This window comes from Capricornis sumatraensis, chromosome 6, assembly GCF_032405125.1.
Source record: "Capricornis sumatraensis isolate serow.1 chromosome 6, serow.2, whole genome shotgun sequence".
Classification (NCBI taxonomy): Eukaryota; Metazoa; Chordata; class Mammalia; order Artiodactyla; family Bovidae; genus Capricornis; species Capricornis sumatraensis.
Genome location: NC_091074.1, coordinates 44,616,802 through 44,638,266, shown reverse-complemented (window position 1 = coordinate 44,638,266; position 21,465 = coordinate 44,616,802). Strand labels below are relative to the sequence as shown.

Genomic DNA, 21,465 nt, shown 5'->3' with positions numbered 1-21,465 from the left:
AAACCTAGGTGTTATCAGTGACAATCTGAGTTAACTCTCTCCCTCTCTCATACCCAAGTTACCATCAAACTCTACTACTTTCAAACTCTCTATAGAGCGTTCATTTCTCCTCCTCCCTAGCCACTGCGTCAGCTTTATTCCATTGTCTCATGCTTGGATTACTCCTAAATTTCTCTCTCCATTGAATTTAACCTCCTTTAGTCCAATCTCTGAAATTTTACAATGTTCTACAATAGAAAATCAACTGTAACATTTCCATTTTAAAAAACTTTTCAATGGATCCTGGAATTTATCTCTCTGTGTCCTGTGAGCTATACCCTGCTGGGCTTTTAGTTTCTTGAATTTACTTTGGTCCATTCCATCTTTGATCATTCTGTACCATCTGTTTAGAAACTTCTGCCACTCCCAACAAATTCCAAGTTAACTCTTCTCTTTTCTCAAATAGCAACTCATTTTTTACTGCCAGACTGAAACCTTTCCTGACCTCCGATTAGATCAATGATCACAACTATATGGTCTTTAAGGAACCATTTTTTTTTTATTGATAATTTTCTTCTATGTTTAAGACATGTTTGCATTTTTCAAAATGCATACCTAAAGCAGATATACATATATTCCCCAAATTTGTTGACTTTGCCATTTTATCACCAAATTCTTCACTGAAAAGTAGAAGTGGGTGAAGTGGGTAATTCTTCGGGATTTATGCCTCTCCTAGGTCAGAGCAGTCAAAAACATTTTAGAACTCTTCTCTTGCACTAGAACTTTCCAACTTGAAACCTCATCAAGCTGCTTCTTTCAATCCAAACCAGCAACAACATACCTGAACAGAATTTGTGAAATATATAACTCCTTACTACAAAGGTTCTTTTCGATACAGCAAAGTTGTGACCCTAGTTACAATCTCACAGGATATAAGAAAAGTAAGATAACTGATAGGATGAGTAAATGAGGAACTAACATGTCCCTACAAGTTCGTAACAACCAAATCATATGAACTCAAAGAACTTGATCTAAATTTAAAAAAAAAAATGCTTTTGGACATAGATCAGCTTTATATTGGAGAAGGAAATGGCAACCCACTCCAGTACTCTTGCCTGGAGAATTCCATGGACAGAGGAGACTGGTAGGCTACAGTCCATTTGGTCGCAAAGAGTCAGACACAGTTGAGTCACTAACACATCAACAACAGTGAAAACACTCTGCCTGTCTAACTCAAGCTTGGCGTTTAGCCTTCAAATACTCTTTCCAACAGAGACCTTAACTATTAAACTAATAGAAAAATAAATAACTTGAGAATCAATGTATTTGAGAAAGCCCTGGACTACTTATAAAGCAAGCTGCGTTTTCCCAGTATATTAGATTTAATTAGGTAAGTTAAATCTAACCTTCAGAATTTTAATTATACTAAGTAAAGTTTTACTAATTTTATTTAATATGTTATCATCAAGGGGCCCAGCTCCATATAATTATATGGGAAGGTGAACTCTGGTCTTTGTGGAAGTCTCACTTCAAATTGAGGAAGGCTTTTTGTATTAACAGTCCATATTGCATTCTTGAACTCATTATTTAACTGGGAGGTCAAAATTTGTCTCAGAGTTTAATGATGAATGTCATGCCTTGCATAATTTTTTGATTTATATATATATATATTTTTTGCTATGGTCATTTGGGTATATATACTGTTTAACTCAAATTAATTAACCACAGAAAAACCAAAGCTGTCTGAATGATCTTTCCAGTTTCTGTGTTTAAATTAAGGTTTTTAATCTTTTAAGCTATGTGTTGTCAGACATTATTAATTGCCTTAAGTTCCATTTTCATCAGTTAGAAAATGGCGGGTGATAGTACTGTCCTGTGGGTAGCCTCTTTATTTCTTGCCTCTAAATTCACATGACAACCTACCAACTGTAGTGTTCCACATTTAACATATTTTTCTAAAATCTGTGGCTGAGCATTCGTAACTGATTCCTCTTGATTCTGAGGTGTGTCTGGGGCCGTCCTATTGATGCCTAATTGTCATGGAGTTCTTACGCGTTTATGATGGTCTTAGGAAAAAATGTCCTTGTTTGGTCAATACATTTCATGGTCAGAGGCACAGTTGTGGTTCAACATGTAGACTCTGGAGCCAGACTGCCTAAGCTCAAATCTTTCCTCTCTGCTATTGTGTTACCAGGACAAATCATTGGGTTGGCCAGAAGATTTGTTTGGGTTTTTCCGTAACAGCTTACAGAAAAGCCTAAACTTTTTAGCCAGCTCGATAGTACACTACCTTATAGCTTCCTCAGCTGTAAAATGATGAGGGCCCTTGGTGTGAAGATTATAGCAGTCACTGTGTGCAGTGTCCTTTGAAGAATACCTAGGAAGTTCTCTGTCCTTATTAACTATTAGCAGTAGCAACTCTGATCTTGCTTGGGCCACTTAGTGTCTCTGAGTCTCACCTTACTCATCTGTAAAAGGGGAGAACACCTACCTTATATGCGGGAAACTGAGTCAAATGATGTAATACATTCAGTAAATTGTAAAGTGCTATACGTATTTAAGCCTTTACCATGTCAATAATAAAAATATGTTTAATCAATCAAATACTAAATAGCTTATAAATTAAAACACTGAGCTGCTACTAGTGGTGCCATGTATCATGAGTCAATTTTGCTTCTAAGAATGTCTACTTTTTATTTTTGTAAAGAAAGATAATCTGAAAGCCAAATCAGTAAGATCAAAGAAACTTGAAATTTCATAGAATGCTCTTTTTCTTCATTTTTGTTTTTCAGAAACATGAAATTGTTGCTATGGAGTTAATTTACATTAGGTACCTTCTGGCAGCTTTTTCTCTGAGTACAATCTGTGTGGTGCTTCTTTCTTTCTTTTCTTTTTTTTAACCAACCAGAGTAAAGTCCTGCTCCACACAGTCACAGAAGTCCCCTTTGTTACCACAACTTGCTACTGTAGGATGGTGACATTGATCAAGTTCCTGATCAGCATCCTGTCCCCTTAGTGTATTCAAACAGAAGGTTGAAGTCCCACAAAATCCCTAATGCTAGAACCTGCAATACCCCCATGGCTGTTCCACAAGAAATCTGTCCTTTCCCTAAAGGATTGCTCAGCTTCTCCACACAAAAGCCAAGTGTGAAATACCAGAAGCAAGGAGCTCTACCTGCATTATGTTTAAAAGAGACAGATTTATGTTTAGATGGTGAGTTCAGGTCTGGGGATTAAGATCTCTCAGTTCTCTTGGCCAGAAACAAGGAAAACACAGTTTCTGTTGATAAAACAGCCTTTCAATAATCGAAATTGTATTTTGATAGAAAAACAAATTGGACTCATTTTTGTAGTTAGCTTTTACATAAATCCAAATTAGCAACCCGCTCCAGAACTCTGAAATCAATTCTTTTCTCGTCCCTCATTTTTTTCTGTAGAATATTTACCAGAAACCTCCATTCTAATATCTGAACTTACCAATGACTGCAAGTGGCACAGGCTGGCACACAGCTTTTTGTCATATCTGATGATGCCACATGAACCAACCTAAAGACTAGATGGGTAACTTTATGCTATTGCTCCTTTAGGAAACATAATGAATAGGAATTATCTGGAGTTTTTTGCTAACATATTTGCTTTCCATTTCCTATGGTTCTTATTCCCTTCCCCAGTTTTGTCTTTTGCTCTTGTTTTTTTCCCCAGTCTTTAGAATATATTTATGGGAATTTCTAGAGCATATTTTTTTTTTCCATAATGGTCTGCTTTCTTTTTCTGATCTGTAATAGTCTCTCATCTTTGTTATCAAACATTTTAATCCCTTTTCCTGACTCCCATTTCAAATGTTACAAAGAGTAAGTACATAAATAAAACAAAAAGAAAAATTGAACTACCTAAAGAAAAATACCAAGAGAGAAGCTCGATTTTGTAGTATAAATGTACTCAGAAATTGGAAAATGAAAGAGAAATATGTCACCATGAACTAAAATGTCATTCCAGTGGTGTCTAAGACATTCTACTAAGCTAATTTGGTAAATAGGCATTGAGATTTTTTTTTTTTAACTATATAAAGAAAAATTTTGCATTTAATAGTTAAAACCATAGATTATATGATACTGTTTTTTACCTTTCATCTACTCTTTCCCTGAATAGACAGTACATATTTTTTTTTTAGTACATAGTTTTAACAGATTGAATTCATAGCCCATTGTTTATAGTTCTTCATTGTTTGCAACTATTTTACCTTCTTTAAATCTTCCTCATTGTTCAAGACTCATTAGATGTCAGCTCCTTCTGGATCTCTCTCTTGACATCCAAGTTGGGCTAGAATTCTGTATTTATGTTTCCACAGTACCTGGCAGTACTTGCTCCACTATATTCTAATTATCTTTTCCCTGTATCTGTTTGCCCACTGTAGGGTAGGGTTTTCTCTCAATCATCTTCCTACTCTCAGACCTAGTGCTGGCAATATGGTATGTCTAGAATATATGTTTGTTGGATGTCAGCTGAAAAGGCTCAGTGGATGGGGCAGATGTGGCTAAGTAACAGGTGCTAGTCTTCCTGTTGTTTGTGAAATATTACATGTGCCGTTCTTTGCTTGAAACAGTGTCTTTCCCCTCTAAACCCCCAGACCAGCTTCTTGTCATTTTTAAACCTCAGCTTAGATGTTCGGGACTTCTTTCCTGAACTACTAAGCTGGGTTTGGGAGCTCCTCCCATGGCCTCCCTTATCTATCTAATTTTTGGTATCATAGGACTCCACTCCACTTGACTCTCTCCTTGTCCAAATTCCCCAATTAACCACCCTGTGTAAGAGCCGTGAGAAAGTCTGCAGCATCTCCACTGAATCCATGAAACATGGTCTGGCACTAGGGGGAGAGACCAAGTAATATTCATAGGCTATTTAAACAAATAAATAATCTCATTTTCATATTAAATTTCGCTGGAAGAAAAATCACAGTAATAGTCCGTTCTTGTTTCTATTTTTATGAATGACAGAACAAGAATAATGGACAAAATGGAGACTAATAAAAATGGAGACTGATTTCACTTTTACCTCATGTAAAATGTACACAGACTTAAACTCATTAATTTTCTCCTGATCACTCACCCTTCAGGATGAATGGCAGCACCATTTATTTCATTATCCGAGCTCAAATCTCTCAGCCATCTATGACATTTTCCTCTCCCCCTGATTGCTCCATGAAGGCCGTTGCCGTTTCCTACTTCTCTGTCTGCCTCTACATCCCATTTCTAGCATCACCATCTCACTTCAGAATCTTCTTTGTCTAGAAGTAACTAACTGCACGCCAGAGGGGGCGACGCATGATGAGATGGTTAGATGGCATCACTGACTCAATGGACATGAGTCTGAGCAAGCTCAGAGAGATGGTTAAGGACAGGGAAGCCTGGTGCGCTGCAGTCCACAGACTCACAGAGTCGGACACGACTTAGCGACTGAACAGCAGCAACTAAGTGCGCAGTGACTGCTCAAAACTTTTCTCTGTGGTGCTCCAATCTTCCGACACGCCTTCAGGAGCCATCTTCCCTAAGAACTGTCCTAAATTATGTCACCAGAATGCTACGAAATGTAAAGGCTCCAACCATCCATAAACTATGTCTGAATGCCTCTGCTTGACCTTCAAACCTTTCACAGCAAGTTCCATCCAAACTTGATCATGTGGAATAGAAGAAATGACAAAGGGTTTAGTCTTATCCCAAGCTGGGAGCATAGTTTCTAACATGCAGCAGACACACAATAAATATTTCCTAAAATGGTAATAGAGGAAACCTGGGCTTTATTATACACAGACGCTCTCATGTCACTCTGCTGTATAAAATCCTTTAATGGATTTTCACTGTCCACAGCAGCAGTCCCTAACCTTCTTGGCACCAGAGAACAGTTTTATGGAAGACAGTTTTTCCATGAACCAGGGGCTGGGGGATACTTTCAGGATGATTCAGGCACATTACATGTATTGCACGCTTTATTTCTATTATTATTACATCAGCTCCATCTCAAATCATCAAGCCTTAGATTCCGGAGCTTGGGGACGTCTGGTCTACAGGATACCATCCCCACTTCTGAGCACGACTTGGCTCTTGCACACCTACCTCTCACCACTCTTGCCCTGGCTCTCTCAGCTCCTGCTTACAGAATTGCTTGCTTCCTGTACTCATGAGCTTTTATGCACAATTTCCTCAGTCTGACTTTTTGTATACCTCTTATTTGTCCATCAAGATTAAATTCAGAAACTTTCTTGACCCAGACTCTATCACTAGCATGTATTACATCTTTCTGTTTCTCCGTACCCATCACCCTATGGTAAACTAAAGACAGGGACAATATCCTCTTTTTTTTCTTCCAGGGTTTACCACAATACTCCTACTTAATACACTTTGGTGAAAACACTTATTTTCTCCTACTGGCTACCATCAACTAGCTATATAAACCCAACAAACTACTTAATTGACTGGATTTAATTTCCACTTCATAAAACACTCTCATTAATGCAACATTAATGAGAATCTGTGTCAAAATGAACTCTAGGAAATGCAACAGAACATGAATAATAAAACTGTGAGCCTATGCAAAAGCCTCTTTCACTCTATATACGGCAATAAATTCTACACATTCTTTTATAACCAGGCAACACCAAGATGTAACCTTTTTTTTTCTTGTTTACATGCATTTCTGTGGTTCAGCCCTGACCTGCAGTCAACTTACTTTATGTTCTCATTTGCAGGTACTTCGGGCAGTTGCACGGTAATCATGCCATCCAAGTTAGTCTTCCCGATGAAGGCAGGCTTGGTGCGGAGAACGTCGGGTGCGGTCTTAGCCGTCACCCTGTGCTGCAGCCCCCCGGCGCTGTTGCCACGATTCGTCAGCACAAAGGAATAGGACTTCTCAGGCTTCAGGTGGACAATGAGCTTCTGGGTGGCACGGCCATCCACCTCTTCTACCATTTTCCCATCATCATAAAGAATCTAGAGAGACACAACCGATCAGAAGGATTTGGCTCTCGGTCAGGCAAGGAATATTTTCTAAACTAATGTGTACCTGCTTATGGAAAATACATATGGGTCATTTCTAATTTGGGGCATTTTGTAAGCCTGTAAGTGCTCCCCAAATTCTAGAGATGGCATCAATTTTCCTTTTTTTCTTATGTATATTCATATAAGTTTTATAAGTCTATCAAAAAACACAAATGTGCAATAACCTGTCAATATTTGGCCTGTCAGTTGTCTGTGATCTTAAGGGAATATATGCAGCAATGCTCTAAGTTTTCAATGCATCTTACACACCACTTTTTTTCCAAACACTTCCATTCTTGTTCCCCAGTATTTTTTTTTGTACTCATAGATGCTTCTCTATTCTTTATTTCACAGACTTGTACCTCTTGCTAACACTTTTCAGTATCTCTCTATGGCAAACTAGTTTAAAATATGCCAAGAAACAAATTACTGAAATCCCAGGATGCTGCATTATAAATAGGTAGAAACCATGTAAATTTCATTTTCTGATGAAAAATCAAAAGCACTAGTTCAGAAGTAAAAAGTTCAACTTGGAAGTGCTAGGTTACCCACAAGGAATGCAGGCCCTGCCTCCTCCTGAGAGGGGAAAGGTCACACTGGCCAAGAACCAGACTTCATCTATGATGTGAAAGCCACAAATGAGAACAATACATACGTGTGGCTGAATCAAAGCAGTCTGTGTGGTTTTTAAGTGATTTCCCCGGGTGACCTGTACCCTCCACGTTTACCCGTGATACCTTACACATTAGGAAACAACTTACTTTGAAAGGCATGGCAGAATTATAATTCTCTGGAATCTCCCAAGACAGCAGCACCGAAGTCTTCATTACTGCTTTGACATGAAAATTTTTTGCAAACACTGCTGGAAAAGGAAAAACAGTGTATTTAAACTACTCCTAAAAACATTCGACCAGTCCTCTTCCATGGACAAGAAGGCTTAAGCTAGATGCCATCTACTTTGATCAGAGAGAGAAGTGTGATTCGCCTACCTGTTAAAAGCATTCATTTTACTACCTCAATCTCACCAAGATCTCTCCTTTCTCTTCAACTGAGTCAACTCTATTGTGTTTTCCTTACCTGGGAACATTGGGGTGCTGTCAGCCAGACTTGCTTGGCATTCTCTAACTGAAATCTAAGGCATCCAAAACATGTTAAGTTTTACATACCTTACCTTTTTGCTTTTGTTGAACCTATGAATATGAATGAGCCGATCAGTTATCTATAGCTTCAAAATACTGATTTCCAAAGACCGACATTCCTTTAAAGGAGAAAGGCCGTAAGCAGACAAATCCTACCTTGATTCACAGGCAGTGTCCTGAACTGGACACTGGGACTATATGGCCCGGGCCCTTTGCTCGTGTGAGCACGTACTTTTACATCATATGTGGTATCTGGTTTTAAGCCACTGAGTGTCAGAGTGGTGTCAGCTGGAACAATAAGCTGCTCCACTGGAAGAAGAGGGATGTTGATATCCCTATACAGAAGGGTGTACTTGGTGATAATGCCATTTCTCTCGGCCAGGACAGGTGGCTGCCAAGATAACTGGGTGGAGGTTGCTGTGGTGCCTTCCGACTGGAGGTTTTGAGGGAATCCAGTTGGAACTTCTTCTGGAACGGAAATCTCCTTCACCATCTCCTCCCCAAAGCCCACTTTGTTTCTGGCCGAGAGCCTGAAGATGTACGATGCTCCTTTGTGGATGTCTGTCGCTGTGAAGTGATCTTCCTTTTCAGAGAACTCAAGAGTAGTAAGCGGTTCCACATCCTTTCGGCCAAATTTTAGACGGTAGCCCTGGAGGGGTCCAAATGTGTCCACAGGGGGGTGCCACTGAATGAGGGCTGTATTCATCTGAGTGTGGTTAATCACGAGCCGGGGTCTCCCTGGAACTGGAGACACAGGATGGAGGGGTAAGACCAACCTACACAGATGTTCATATTTCAATCACTGTTGAATGGGAATCCCCTTGGAGTGGCATTCCCGTTCTTACTAATAAAAATTACTTATTTCAAGTAATTCCACAGGCATTACCATTTCTTCACTTATAAAAAGTCCAAGGCTTGGTTTATATGCCTTTGTGGAAACATGCTCCTTCTCATACTCTTGAAGGTAAGGTGAATATTAGAATGTGATAATGGAGAGCAAATAGGAAGTATTACTGAAATGATAATTTAAGGAGATTTTTAAAAAATATCGTCACATTTCAACTCTTCATACATAGAGGTTCATGCCACACACAAATGAAGCTAAGTAAGGATTAGCCAGTAACATACAGCTAATAAGAATAATAATCAAAATACATTTAATCATTGAGTATATGCAGTGTATCAGGTACTATACTAAGAGCACTACCTGTAGTATCTCACTTGAGTACACTCTTCACTCCTGACTATGTGATCAGTTGTTATCTTCACTTTGCATCATAAGAAAATGAAACGGAAAACTGCATAGTCAGATGTGTAATAAGTGAGAAATTTATGAGACAAACACAGGTGTATCTGAATCCATAGCCAAACAGTTAACTATTATACTGAGTATAAGTTAGGAAGAAAAAAGGTAATACAAAATGTTGCTTAGACTTTCTGTGGACCTAATTTGCAATTTTAATTTATACTATCCACACCAGTCATCCCCATCAAGTTTTGCATCTACTAGAATGGGAATTATATTAAGACCCACCCCATGTTGTTGTGAATATTAATGAGAAAATGCATGTAAAAGCCTTAGAATACTATTTTATATTTCATTAATAATAATTATTATTAATAATCAGAATATTAAGCTTTTTGTGGCAAGAGGCTCATTTCTCATAAGTACATAATTTCCTTTCACGTTAAGTAGGTTGCTTATCTAACTTAATTAAGTTACTTTAACTAAGTTAAATAAGTTAGTTAACTAAGTTAAGTACGTAATTTAAAAAGTAATTTAGATATTGCTCCTTGGAAGAAAGGCTATGACCAACCTAGACAGCATATTAAAAAGCATTACTTTGCCAACAAAGGTACATCTAGTCAAAGCTATGCTTTTTCCAGTAGTCATGTATTAATGTGAGTTGGACTATAAAGAAAGCTGAGCACCGAGGAACTGATGCTTTTGAACTGTGGTGCTGGAGAAGACTCTTGAGAGTCCCTTGGACTTAAGGGAGATCCAACCAGTCCATCCTAAAGGAAATTAGTCCTGAATATTCATTGGAAGGACTGATGCTGAAGCTGAAACTCAGTACTTTGGCCACCTGATGTGAAGGGCTGACTCACTGGAAAAGACCCTGATGCTGGGAAAGACTGAAGGCAGGAAGAGAAGGGGACGAAGAGGATGAGATGGTTGGATGGCATCACTGACTCGATGGACATGAGTCTGAGTAAGCTCCGGGAGCTGGTGATGGACAGCTCTGTAGAGGCTAGACACAAGAAGAGAATATCTGAAATCTCCCCAAATGTGTAAACAGTAAACACAGTATAAATCAGCTAGGGTAATGATTGTGGGCCATCATGGTATTTCATCCAGGGAGTAATGGCAGAAAAGAAGAAAAAGGAATGAGGAGAATTCTATAACACTGCATGTGTGATTAAAAAGAATTCTACAAAACTGTACATATTGGCAATGGAACCCACTCCATTTCTTGCTTTCAGAAGTTCTATGTAGAAAACATTTACCAACTACTCACTTTGTGGAAAGACTTATATACTGGCACACAGGCATTTGGGTGGGAAAATGAAAGATGGGTAATGCAGGGACCTTGCCCTCTGAGCAGTGCATACTCAAAGCAGAGAAATGAAGACAACCGGTAGATGGTGCCGCACGTGTGGAGTTTGGGTTCAAGGTCTGTGATGCCTTAGGGTTACTATCTGGACCACTTTTAAAGGCCATCCAGTGGCAGTCAGGGTTTCCCAAGTAGCAGTAGTGGTAAAGAATCTGCCTACAGATGCTGGAGATGCAAGAGACACAGGTTTGATTCCTGGGTTTGGAAAATCCCCTGGAAGAGGAAAATGGCAACTTCCTCCAGTATTCTGGTCTGAAAAATTCCATGGACAAGAGAAGCATGGCGGGTTATAGTCCATGGGGTCGCAAAAAGTCGTACATGACTAAGCACACAGTGGCAGGCTCAATGGATCTGCTTGTTCCAATTTAGAAGCTGGAGGATTGGAAAAATGAAGGTGTCTTAAATACTTACCCTGGGGAGATTGGAGGGCATTTTTAGCAGTGAGCATATTAGAATAAGCAGAGAGAAGTCCTTCTGTAGAGCAAATAAGCTAATGCTTAAGTCACGATGTATAATCCATTCTCCCTTTTGCCTTTTGAGTTCTCATTTGCTTACCATATTCTTCCCTCTTAAAAATCTGTCAGGACTTCAGAAACGGCACACATGTGCTGCTGCCCTCTATTACTTAATAACAGCAATCACTGGAGATCCATCAAGGCACTCAGTCCCAATGGCTCTAAACTAAGCTTCAATTTAACTTAGCACCTAACTAGCAAGAGTCATAATTGACTGACCTAAGCCTAGAATTACTTTCAAATTCTTCATATCATAGTCACTTTTCTCTCATCCTTAAACACAGCTGTCAGTACAGTAGTGAAATCCATGTAAAAATACAGAGAAAATTTCAAACAAAAGAATTTGCCTAAAACTGCAAGATTTCAGGCAGTAGACTAATTACTATGATAAGAGCACGGGAGTATTAACAAAGAAACTACAAAAATGTCATAATCACTGAAACATAAAATCCAACATTTTATTAAAAAGCAGCCCTCAGGTTACATGAATCCTATGTGGATTGCTCAAGTTATGGCCTGTACTCTTTTATTTCAAAGATATGATTGTTTGCAGATTCTAGGAACAATGTATTATACATAAACCTATCCTAAAACCAGGAATTTTATGATTAAAGTAAAATTTAAAGGGAATTTGTGAATTTTCAATGGAAGCTATAATTAAATACCTTTATAACTATGCTTATTAGGAGTTCACATCTGTGAGATAAACTCATTAATCTTCATAGTCATATAAATACAAGTTTTTTTTTAATAGTATACAAAACAAAGCAAATTAATCTGTTCACTAATGATTAGGGAATGCTTTTTTACTACAGGTTGGCAGCAAAAAGAAGAAACAAAACAAAACACTAGAGCTTTTCTCTTTGAAGGATTATCAATCTCCTGGATTTATAATCCAGAAGATTATAAATGGATTCTTCAGATGGATTCTCCTATTTCCACTTCAAGAACAGTGAGGAGATCCCAAGAAAATAAACATGCAGACACCTAAATTATAAGCATTTCCTCAATAATGAAGTTTCCATTGATTAAGAAAGATCTGAAATCACGAATGTAAACTGTGAAATAATTCTGTGTGTAAGATCCACAATTCTAAATAATGTTCTGTACAGTGACTAAAAAGTGACGAGTTAATCTCAATGACGTTAAAGTAGGCAGTAGCATTCTTGTTCTAGGATTGACATCCCTTGGAGATAAATCCTCTACTTTTTCATCCTCATTATAAGACATCCCTCCCCATATTATGGGCAATAGGAGGTTGATGCTTCATGTAAGACACTTCAGTTTTCTTAAGACACAATTATAAATATGGGTGAAGGAAGTGTATTTTTTCATTTTGGGGTTCAGTTTTAGGGGTTCACTCTTAGCTGGCTACATTCCAGGAGAAGCTGGTTCCATAGCTAGATAGTCAGCATGTCCCACTTAACACGTACTAACATGTACTGTATCTCCTATGCAGGGTGCTGGATTAACCTGATACAATGGTATTAAAAAAAATAAGGCCCAGAAGATTTTGCCTTGAAGGAGCTTTGCCATCTGCGATCCTGCTGCTTGAGGCAGTTCCAGGTGGCGGGATATGAGTGAGGCAAATCTTATGACATTTAGACAAATTTGGAAGTGAGCACAGCACCCAGGAGGGCACTCAACATCACAGCTGTTCTTTGCTTTATGCCTTGACATAGAGGTGTGTTCCTAAAAAGTTGTGCCAGAAGTGATTCGGGAGGAGTAAATCAAATCATAGTTTAAATGTTCCATGGGAGATTTCTATATAAAGGGATTGAAGGAGAATCCTTCTGTAATTATCTCAATTTATTGGTTTTACAACGTCAGGTCTTCCTTCACGCTGTCTTTTCCTAACGTGGCAGATCAATGTGTAAGTCTCAATAGCGCTAAGAAGCTTTATTTTTCAGAAAGAAGCAATCTATATTAGTCTTTCTGCTTTCTTCATTCTCTTTTATTTCCCATTTTTGGTGCAATTTGTTGTCTTTTGATACCCCAGAACAAGGGGTCAGGAGGAGAAAATGACAAAAAATAAAATATTAAGTCATCAACCCAGCTCAAGATGGCAGCTCTTCTAACAAGGTTTTTTTCTTTTTAGGGGGGGCGTGGTTGGTGTGCTGAGGCTGTCACATGATTTTCCTCCCTAGATGATCTGCCTTCCAGACCCTCATGGGATCTGCTCCCTCACACCATTCAAGTCTCAGCTCAAATATCCTGCCTCTAAAAGACATCGCTGTTTCTAAAACTGCCCCTAGGAACTGCCTAAAGGTATGCCTGCATATCTTTCTTTTCATAATGTATCACTTCCCGGCACTTTATTATTATAAAACTCATTTGTTCACTTGTTAATTATCCAATCTCAGTCAGAAAATAAATTTCAGGAGGCCAGATTCTTTCTGTTTTTTGATTGTTCTTCAGGTACCAGTATAGTTCTTGATGAACAGTAGGTACTCAAATAATATTTGGTGAATGAGTGATTAAATAATGTGGCCAAAGCGGTTCTTCAATTATTTTGCCTTACTTAAGATATATCAAAATTCACAAAAGTTGATTACAGTCCATTCTCCCCTCTAACAGAAGCCACCCATACCATTTGGAAAATTATTATTGTTGCCTGAAACATACTGAAGACATATATATGCATAGACGTGGTTACCTGCCCCTGTGGTGGACACCAGCTTGGGTTTGCTGCGAGCTCCGTCTCCTTTAGTGGTGTAAGCTGTGACAGTGAGGGAGTAGGAAGTTTCAGGCTGTAGCCCAGAAATAATCATGTCCTGAAATGATACAACAGAATAACAATGATTCAAAACTATGCTACAGTTGCCCTGGGGGGAAACTAAGGCATCCGCCTTCATGCTGTGCATGCAAGCACATTCCCTGCAGCCATGCCAAGCACTGGACGCATCATGCCTAGAGCTCATGCTGTGGAAGATCGGTCTTCATGCTGACACTGAAATGGGGTCTTCAGCCATCCTCAGAGGCAGCTCTAAGGGGTAATAATCGAAACCACAAAAACTGGAGTCAGACCGCCTGAATGCTTGGATTTAAACTTGCCTTTCCTTATTTACCAGTTTGGTGACCCAGGGCAAGTGAGTTCACCCCATCTGTGCCTCAGTTCTCCATGTGAAAGTCGGGATGCTAGGACCCTCTAGGCTATTAAAGGATTAAATGAGTTATACTGGGTAAACACTTAAAACATGTCTGGCTTGTAGGGAGCAGTTCATACTCTAGCTGTTATGATATTCCAGCCACAATCCATGTGCTTCCATCGGAGCCTGGTCCTCAGACTGTTAGTGGCGCTGATGCCAAACAGTATGTTTAATCACGTAAATACTGATATCTTGCCAAGTGGCTTGTCTGTTGGACCTAGATAGCCACAGAAGTTTCTCAGGACTCAAATAATATATTACTGGTTAGTTGTATAGGTTATGAACTAAAATTATTATAAACTAAGGAGAACAATCTGTAGATTTGAGGCCTTGTCATAAAACCACATATCGGGATCTTGTTCTATCACATCACGGATATATGCTCAATCAATTCTGAAAATGTTAAATACCACAAACTATCCATCAAAACTATTAGCTTTCTCTTAGTAAGGACCCAAAGTTGTGACGGTTGTAAGAGTAGATAGTCTACGAATTATTCTTCCAAATTGGAAGTTACATGATTGTTTAAATAGAGTGCTGGCTATTAATGTTTTGGTATTTTCTTTGGAGCTACACACACACACAACAATTTAAAAAGTAACTTTTCAGATTTCTGGCACAGCGATGTTTTCAAATTCAATATGGACAAATTTAAGAAAATATTGACTGTCATCTTTTGCATCTAAAGACAATGCATGTGAGAGTTTAGTGAATGGATTTCATTGTGTGAATGGAAAACAGTGGGACTTTTTTGTGCAAGGCTGTAAAGGGCACCATAGAAATCAATGGTTGAACCTGAACCCAGGGATGACAGCTTTGGACAATGTGCTTTTCTCAAAAGAGTAGGAATCTCACCAGTGTGGAAATTCAAAAATTTCAGATACCATCCTGAAGAGACCAGGAAAAATTATTCTATCAGATGAACAGACTAAATTTGAGAGATAGATTTGTATCTTTAGGAATGGTTTCACCAACATCACAGAGAATATACAAATTAAATGAACCACACCAGAGTGACATTTAAAATTATGGTAGGCACACTGGAAATTCCAAAAACTAGCATGAGTAAATCTCAACATTATTATTTCCAAGGTCTCCCTCGTGTCACAGAACTACTGATGAAAACAGGCTAGGTTGGGAGAAAAAAGAAGCGAAGCTTGATTCTATCACTAAATTGAGAAGCAAGTAATTTACAAATGCTGAGCCTTCTCTAAGATTCTCATTTATAAAATTGAAGTTAACCATTCGCACATGACCTTCCTTCCACACAGGTTGTGATTGGATAATGTAAGTAGTGCCAGTCCAAATGTTCAAACCTTCAGTGGTCTAATCTCTAGCGTACCTCTCTTTGCTTGAATCACTTTAAGCTGTGGCTGTACTACCTTGGTGGTCTCCACACCCTCTCTGGCTGACATCATAACCACTATTCCTCTCTCTGTATCCTCCTATTCCATTCTGCACCCTAATTCTTGCCCCTGCTTGCTAATAGCTGTCATTCCCAAATGTCCTGACACAGTCATTTATCTGCTGCCTTTCTCCCTAGTCCTAAAAAAACCAAAAAAAAAAAAAAAACTAGTTTCATTTCTAAAACTTAGAGAATTTTGTCTGTTTATATCCTAAATTCATCTCTAGCCTTGACTTTCCCCCAGGGCCCCAGCAGTATATACATTGGAAATATCTGCTGGACAGTTTCCCTTAACTGTCAAATGGTACCTCAAATTCAATTTAACTAAAGTACATGTTACTCCCAGAAGTGGAGTCCCCTTCTTCCATAAAATATTTCCATATTTGAATGAATGACGAAGCATCTTCAAAACTTATGAACAATCTTTGGTCCAATGGTCTCCCTCAAATTCTTAGCTAGTTAGTATGGTTCTGTTCATTCTTCCTTTAAAATATTGATCATAACTTTCCCTTTTTCATTTCTGATACTCCACTTTAAAAAAAAATCACTTCATGATTTAGGAAAAGAACTGTTTACTTGTTTCCTTATCAACTGTATTAGTTCTCTTAATCTATCCATGAAGTTATTGATTTTTAAGCTGTAGGTAACGACCCATTTAGTAGCTGATGAAATGAATTTAGCCATTTAAGACCAGCATTTTTTAAACAAATGGATATAGTTGAACATTAAAATGTGAATATATTTAAAAGTAAGGTATTACTTTGTGAAACCTTTATTTTAAACATACACATGCATTGGTCATGGCAAATAATTCATTTTTTACTATGGGTTATGATCAAAGAAGTTTATAAAACACTGTTACAGTGTCAATTTCATGAGAAGTGATAACTTCATCATCATATTTACTAAGAACCCCTATAAGGGACCTGTGTTTTGGCAAAAAATATTTATTTACTAAATGAAAGAAAACCTCCTACCAGTCTTTATCTTATTGCTCTTTTTTAACAGTTTAAGAAATCTCTCAATTACTGAATAGTTAGAGATCAGGTCTTTAGCTTCAAATTTTAGATTTTTCCCCTAGAGAAGGGAAGGGCTAACCACTCCAGTATTCTGGCTTGGAGAATTCCATGGACAGAGGAGCCTAGCAGGCTACAGTTTTTGGGGTCACAGAGTCTAACCTGATTGAGCAGCTTCCACTTTTTCACTTTGGATTTTTCCAACATCATATTAAAATATACTGTATTTAATAACTTGAACTCTTCAGTTCTGTCAAACTGCCAAGCTCATTGTCAGCTGACTTTTGTCACACTCTTGTATCTATGTCTACTTCTGCTGAGTTCAGACTGAACTTCAGTAAGTACATTCTCACTTCCAACTCCGCAACATACACAGACACCCAGGGATTACCTCTTTAATCCCTACTCATCAGGGATGAATTCTCACATTAGCTTCAGGACGTCTACCATCCTGGTGCTCTGTCTCTAAGCTCATAGCTCTAACTGATATTGTCATTTAAATACTAATTATTCATAAATTGCTTGAGGGCATCACATTGGTTGTATTCATGGAACTTTTCTGAACTTTACATCCTTCCTAGCCACCCAGACTGTAAGCACTTAGTAGGCAGTGTCATCCAATATAAAACAACAATATAAAAACAGACAAACAGTCCACTCATTACAGTATTTTTAAAGAATTCTTCACTCAGTAATATACCTCCTACTTCTTGGTGTTTCCACTCACGCAATTTCACTCAAATTTGTATGGGTTCAACAGAGAACTGCCATTTCTAGATAGAATTATTTGGTGCCAGATTTAGGTCATATTATGCACTGAATATTCAACCCTGGAGCAGGATTTATGAGCAGTCCAAAACAAACTAGACATCTCCAGTCTGTGATACCTCCACTTAAAGCATGCCTCCTCTAACTGTGTCACAAGGCAGAGTTAGTAACAGCCATCAAACAATATGAACTCATGATATTTCTTATGTAATCAATAGCACCACATCAATTTCACAAAACAACAATGGAAAAAAATTTAAAAAATAAGTATACCATGTAGTGAAAACACTTTAAAAAATAATTTGTTAGTTCATGCATCCAAGCAAACTGTGATGTCACAGTACAAATAAATGAAAGGGGATTATCAGTAAAAAACAACCATTTATAATCTGTTTCGACAGAGCAGCCAAAAATTACTCACATGTTCAGTAGTATCATCAAATTCCCACTGATTGAGATTAAGAAGGTTGGGGAGGAGGGAAACAAAATAAAAAGAAATGAAGAGAAGTTTGTAGCCTGATAAAGGCAATGGTACCCTCCTTAGACTAAAAAAAAAAAATAGAAAAAATAAGCAACTGAAGAGGTGTGTACAATAAAATCCCAAACAGTATATGAGTGTTATGCTGCCACCTCCACTCCTAACTGAGAAATTTAAAGTAAATATACTCTATATTGTTATCACTAAAACCAACTAATTTTTTTAATATGTAATTCATTGGAACAGATCAATAAGGCATACAAAATGCTATGTACACTACATTGTGACGTTTATTTTGATTTCTATCTAGATTATGCAATTCAAGTTACTATTTAGATTAACATCTTCATTATATTGAAAATGTACATCAATGAAGTCCTATATGTAAAAAAAAAATTTCAATGAATTATCAGAACATGATATGAGCAAAAAACAAATCAACCAAAAACCAGAACAACAACACAAGGAAAATTAGCAAAATAAGAAAGGAAAGCCAAGGTAGAGGAGGAGAGAAAAAAAGACTGAGCTGACACTGAAGGCATTTTGCATTCCATGGTTTCATTGACTACCATATTCCCAATGAAAACAGCAAAAGAACTACTGATCCGTAATGTAAGCTTATCTAAGAACTGAGGAAGGACATCAAAACATGATGGTCATATCACTTTATTTTTCAAAACTACAGATGCACCAAATAAAACATAAGCATTTTTTATGCTATACTTTATAAAAACTTTCTGTTTTACGGGTAGTACAAAATAAATATTTATTAAAAGCCAAATCAATAGTGCTTTCTCTGGAATATTATGGGACACTATGAATCTCCAACTAAATTTATAGAAATGTCCTTCAACCAAAAACCATACAACTGGATTTTTGAGGTAAATAAGTCACTAAGATAGATCCCTTTTAGTTAGAATGCTTTATAGCTAAAGCAAATAAGCACCTTTGTGAGTTAAGACTTTGGGATAAATACGAAGTAAAGACTCTGGGGTAAAAAGCTGGGATATTTATTGCCCTGTTATTTTCACAGAGAAAAGAAGGTAAAATGTAGCAATTCAGTACAACAGTTTTCCACTTTGTTCATAATCTTCCCTACTTTCATACAAAAGAAGGAATTTTCAACTGAATTCAACTGAATTTCAAATTTGCATTAATCCCATCTATTTCCAGGCCCAGCTACCAATTTTGCTGAATAAGCAAAACACTCCATTCTCATACCCAATCACTACTAGAACAAGGTAAACTAGTCCATGGGATATGTATAATCCCTAGCAGGATGCTTATTAATTACAATCTTCCTCTCCTTTTCAGAAAAATATGTACAGGTAGATTTATTACGGTATTGCTTTTGATTCACTTCTAGTTTATTTTAAAAATTGAAAAAAATATAAAGTCCTCTTTTAAATAACTTATTACAAAACCAAGTTGTGACTATATGGTTATAAATCACTGCCTTTGGCTTGAAAGAATTTCTCACAAATTCAAATACACTTAATAATTTTAACTGGCTCAACATACAGGATCTTATTAATTCCCTGGGAAATTCTATAATTTTTGTCATTATCATTATCTCCATTTTCTGGGAAATGAAATAATTATTTTAATTAAATATGTAATTTGGTAAATAAATGACAGATAAAAATACTGTCTGGATACATTTCCCACCAAAAAATGTTTACTCTTCAGTGAAAGAAGGCATTCATTTAGAAATTACAGATTAATTGAGTTTCAAATACTTTTAGCACAGCAGAAAGTAGACTATAAGTAAAACTGCTGTTTAAAATTCTTCCCTTTGATTTAATTAAGTCAATTTTTTTTTTAAGTCAGAAAGGCAAACTGAGAAATAGCTGTAGAGAGCCAAGTATCTATATTAAAAAAAAAAAATGTTCTGTGTTTTGAATCAGAAGTGTCATTTCAATTCACTTCCTCACTTGAAGACAACTCTGAAAAGATAAATATGGATTGTGTGTTTTTAAAGCTAGAATGTTATGAACTTATCTACAAAACGGAAACAGACTCCACATGCATAGAGAACAGACTTCTAGTTGCTAAGTGGGATGCAGGGTCCAGGAAGATAGAGTGAGAGACTGGGATTAGCAGAGGCAAACCTTTGTATCTTTGTCTGTATCTGTATCACTGAATCACTTTGCTGTACAGTAGAAATTAACACAACACTGCAAATCAATTATACTTCAAGTTTCTTAAAAATCTAGAATTTTGTATAGACATTTTAAAATATCAAAGAAAAAATGAAAACAGGGCCCATTTTAAGGTACAGGCTAAAATAGATGTATCCTATAAAAGTATACCTATATAATTTTTCAGATGCTTACCTGTGCATCAGCCAGCATGACATCCTTCAGCATGGGCTGGCCCTTGGGCTCACCATTTTCCATCCTCACATAATGCACCTGGTATCCTCTTATCTGGCCATGCTGTTTATTGGGCACAGGTGAGCGCCATGAGACTTTAACAGATGTTGAGTTGACAGCCTCTACCTCGACTTTGCGAGGAGGACCACTAGGAACTGGAACAACATCATTGGATAAAAGAAAATTATAGGCACTTGTCCCACCCAGTCAGAGCATTTTCTTTACTTAGGTTTTAAAAAAAAATATGGGTAGACCCCACCATGTTTGTTTGTGGAATACAAACATTTTCAACCAATGAAAATGCTCAACCAATCTGCTCTACCTTTTAAGAAAAGATCAAAAAGCATGACCAATGCCAAAAAAAAGAAAAAAAATGGAAGAAAAAAAGAGTATCAGAGAAATAGAAAAACATGTAAAAAATGTACAAAAGCCAAGGAAGATGCTTTGAGGTTCAAAGCATTAAAGCACAAAGAAGTATAGCATTGAAATAATAACAAAAACTGGTTGTTGATTGCTGTGTGTGTTTTTTAGGTTTCTTTTTTAGCAGAATAAAAAGATTCTTGATTATATGGATTTTCTTCTTTTTTTTTCCCCATATCAAAGGTATTCCATACAACAGATGCCAAAAATTGAATGTCGAGCATCACTGTCTCTGAAATGTTCAAGACAAAAAGGCAACAAGAAGATAAGAAGGCGCTTTTGAAAAGTTAACATCAAAATGCAAAAGTAGCGACTACAAAAAGCCAAGAAAAACGCAGAAGACATTAGATGGAGGTACAGAGAAAGGCCTGGATTGCAAGGTCACAGGAGCAAACTGTTCTTTAAAAAGGAAGCAAATAACTGTGTTGAGATTTAAAAACAAAAACAAAAAGATTCCCAGGCTGTAGCAAAGATAGGTCTTTAGAAAAATTGCTGAAGTTACAGTGACACTGGGTAAAAAAAGATGAGCAGAGAAAAGCACATTACTGTTAGCCTAAGACAGCAGAGCAAGACCG

General features: G+C 37.4%; 1 protein-coding gene across 1 annotated transcript in view; it reads right to left on the bottom strand.

The window, feature by feature from the left end:
• The window catches only part of PTPRD (protein tyrosine phosphatase receptor type D), a 366,674-nt gene that overhangs the window by 167,867 nt on the left and 177,342 nt on the right, over positions 1–21,465 (bottom strand). Inside the window, exons 16-21 of the mRNA XM_068973581.1 lie at positions 20,432–20,625; positions 18,039–18,065; positions 13,936–14,053; positions 8,306–8,893; positions 7,772–7,872; positions 6,703–6,962 (exon numbers count right to left, since the gene is read on the bottom strand). Of these exons, the coding sequence (XP_068829682.1) occupies positions 6,703–6,962; positions 7,772–7,872; positions 8,306–8,893; positions 13,936–14,053; positions 18,039–18,065; positions 20,432–20,625 (1,288 nt within the window). The remainder of the gene's footprint in view (positions 1–6,702; positions 6,963–7,771; positions 7,873–8,305; positions 8,894–13,935; positions 14,054–18,038; positions 18,066–20,431; positions 20,626–21,465) is intronic.